Source organism: Myxocyprinus asiaticus, chromosome 3 (genome assembly GCF_019703515.2).
Source record: "Myxocyprinus asiaticus isolate MX2 ecotype Aquarium Trade chromosome 3, UBuf_Myxa_2, whole genome shotgun sequence".
NCBI classification, from domain to species: Eukaryota; Metazoa; Chordata; class Actinopteri; order Cypriniformes; family Catostomidae; genus Myxocyprinus; species Myxocyprinus asiaticus.
The window spans coordinates 817501-820000 of NC_059346.1; the positions used below are offsets into that span (position 1 = coordinate 817501).

Consider the following 2500-nt stretch of genomic DNA (forward strand, 5'->3'; position numbering starts at 1 on the left):
AGTTGTGGGTTTAAACACTTACAAATGTCAAGGGCTGTTTTCGAAAGATTGTGTGCCAAAGTCGGACGTTTCGTTGGGCCTTTCACATGAAGCTATCGCACACTCATAACACATGCACGAATGGTCAAAACTCATCATAAACTGGTTATGCACATTTTACTAATGCGGAACTAATGCGGTTTATTTGCATTTCATGCGTTTCCATTCAGGATTTCTTATGCGCAGTTTTAAAATGCATGAAAAAGTTGTTGGATGGAAACCCAGCATGTGATGTTGCATCCCGAATAAATCTGAATTTTTGAAAAACTGATTTTAATCAGATTTCAAACTGTATGTGAAAGTGCCTTGGATTGTGTGTGGGTGTGCATCAGAAAACAAACGTTTCGTTTGGTTGTGCAAGCTGATGGCATTCATGTTTTTTATGTGAGTCGGATACGCCAGTGAGATGTAGTTCCTACATTAAATATTGTGTGTATTCCTGAATGGAGGAAGTATAAATGCAGTCCTTTAAAAATAAACTTTAAAAAGTGTAGAGAATCTGCAGAGGCTGCGTGTGGATCTTCAAACGTATCTTTGAGGTAAACTGAGGGTCTTTTTGAAGAAAGATCAGAGCTGACTCCAGCAGGACAGGAAGTCCATGAGCGAGTGGAGAGAGTTCAGTTGTGTTCATTAGTAGCAGCAGTCTGTAAAGGTGAAGTACAGTTGTTGTAAAGCAGTACAGAGCTGCTGTGAAGAGTCCGTGCTGACCTGAATCAGCTCACAGTAAACAGTGGCTCAGCTTTCATTTACTCTGTTAGATCACAATCATGCTAAATGTTTAACAGTGAGAACACTTTTAAAGGGCTTATATTCCATACCTTATAGTCTTTAGTTTTTACAGAAGTCCACTTAAAATGTTAGGCAGAGTTTCTTGCAACAAAACCAAAATGTTTTTCATTTTGAAACAACTGAGAAATGTACTTTTTTACCACCTTTTACCGTTTCATTGTATCTGGATTAGCCGTACATGTATATGTCATAATTATGCATATCACAAAATTAACCGGTTATAACTGGCATTTAAAAATAACACCGGAACAATTTAAATCACTTATTGTAATTTTATAAATGTATAAATATTATATTTGCAATATTATTTAAAATGATGAAATATAAATATTTACTTTATTTAAAGTTGAAATATTTTTTTAAATCTTTATTTGTACCAAAAAATAACTAGTATGATTTTTTTTATAAAATAAAAATGTAGATTTGTTAATATCTGTTACTGTTAAAAACCGTAAACAGCGCTGTTATAGAATAAAATAATCCCAATTTAAGTCATGATTTCAGACCAGGCTTTAGAAAGCAGAATGAAACAGTAATAATATAGAATTTGATTTTTTTATTATTATTATTATTATTATTATTATAAACATGTTATTTTAAAGTAAACATAAATATTTTATTTTATACACTTCTTTTTTGGCTTACTTTTTCCGTGGACCCCAGTTTGAAAACTCAGTATATCCCAAATTTGATGTCAGAGTCTGGAGAATTTGGAGAATTTGGAGAGCAGTGGGCATTCATGCATTTCTGGCAGTAAAACGATAATTCATGCAAGTTTTCTCTTTCTCCTGCTTTCCCACAGGTCCTTTAAGGGTGGTGGTCCCCACCGAGTCGGTCTCCACTCACCTGGGCGACACGGCTCTGCTGCGGTGTGAGGTCACTGGTGAACCCATGCCTGTTGTCCGCTGGCAGAAGAACAGAGAGGACATGCCCTTGACCTTTGACCCTGACAGTAGAGTGGTGGTGCTGCCCTCAGGCTCTCTGCAGGTTAGCAGGGTACAGCCGCCCGACTCCGCCACCTACCGATGCCTGGCAGAGAACCCTGGCAGCGCCCGCACGGGCACAGACGCCGACTTGCGCGTGCTACCTGGTGAGTGACATTAATCACATTGCATTTGAAGTAACCTTACCTTTATTCATATTAAATGTGATCATTTGTTCTCATGTGGTCTTTACTAGGAATGGGTGGTATGATCAAAAGCACGGGTTACGGTATATATCAAGATATAGTTATTATTCAGTAGATATTCAATGATATGTAGATTATATACTTAAACCTTTAAACTCGGATGTGGGCCCACAAGAAAAAAAAATAATAGTCAAAATATTAATAACTACAGTCTTGATCTTCAAAAAATAGGTGCCGTTTGAAAGCTTAGAAGCTTTATTTTCCAATGCATGCAGGAATTATGACCAAAACCGAACGAGTGCTTTGAAATTTGCAGACAAATCAGAAGTGTTCCGTTTTGATAATTTATTTTAAAAAAAAATCCAAATGTTAAAAACATCAAACTGATCAAATAGTTGGGGGCCTGTGTAGCTCAGCAAGTATTGATGCTGACTATCACCCCTGGAGTCACGAGTTCGAATCCAGGGTGTGCTGAGTGACTCCAGCCAGGTCTCCTAAGCAACCAAATTGGCCCGGTTGCTAGGGAGGGTAGAGTCACATGGG

At 37.6% G+C, this 2500-nt stretch overlaps 1 protein-coding gene across 1 annotated transcript in view; it reads left to right on the forward strand.

Moving 5' to 3' along the window:
- The window catches only part of dcc (DCC netrin 1 receptor), a 307139-nt gene that overhangs the window by 75408 nt on the left and 229231 nt on the right, over positions 1-2500 (forward strand). Inside the window, exon 5 of the mRNA XM_051679498.1 lies at positions 1631-1918. Coding sequence (XP_051535458.1) covers positions 1631-1918 — 288 coding nt within the window. The remainder of the gene's footprint in view (positions 1-1630; positions 1919-2500) is intronic.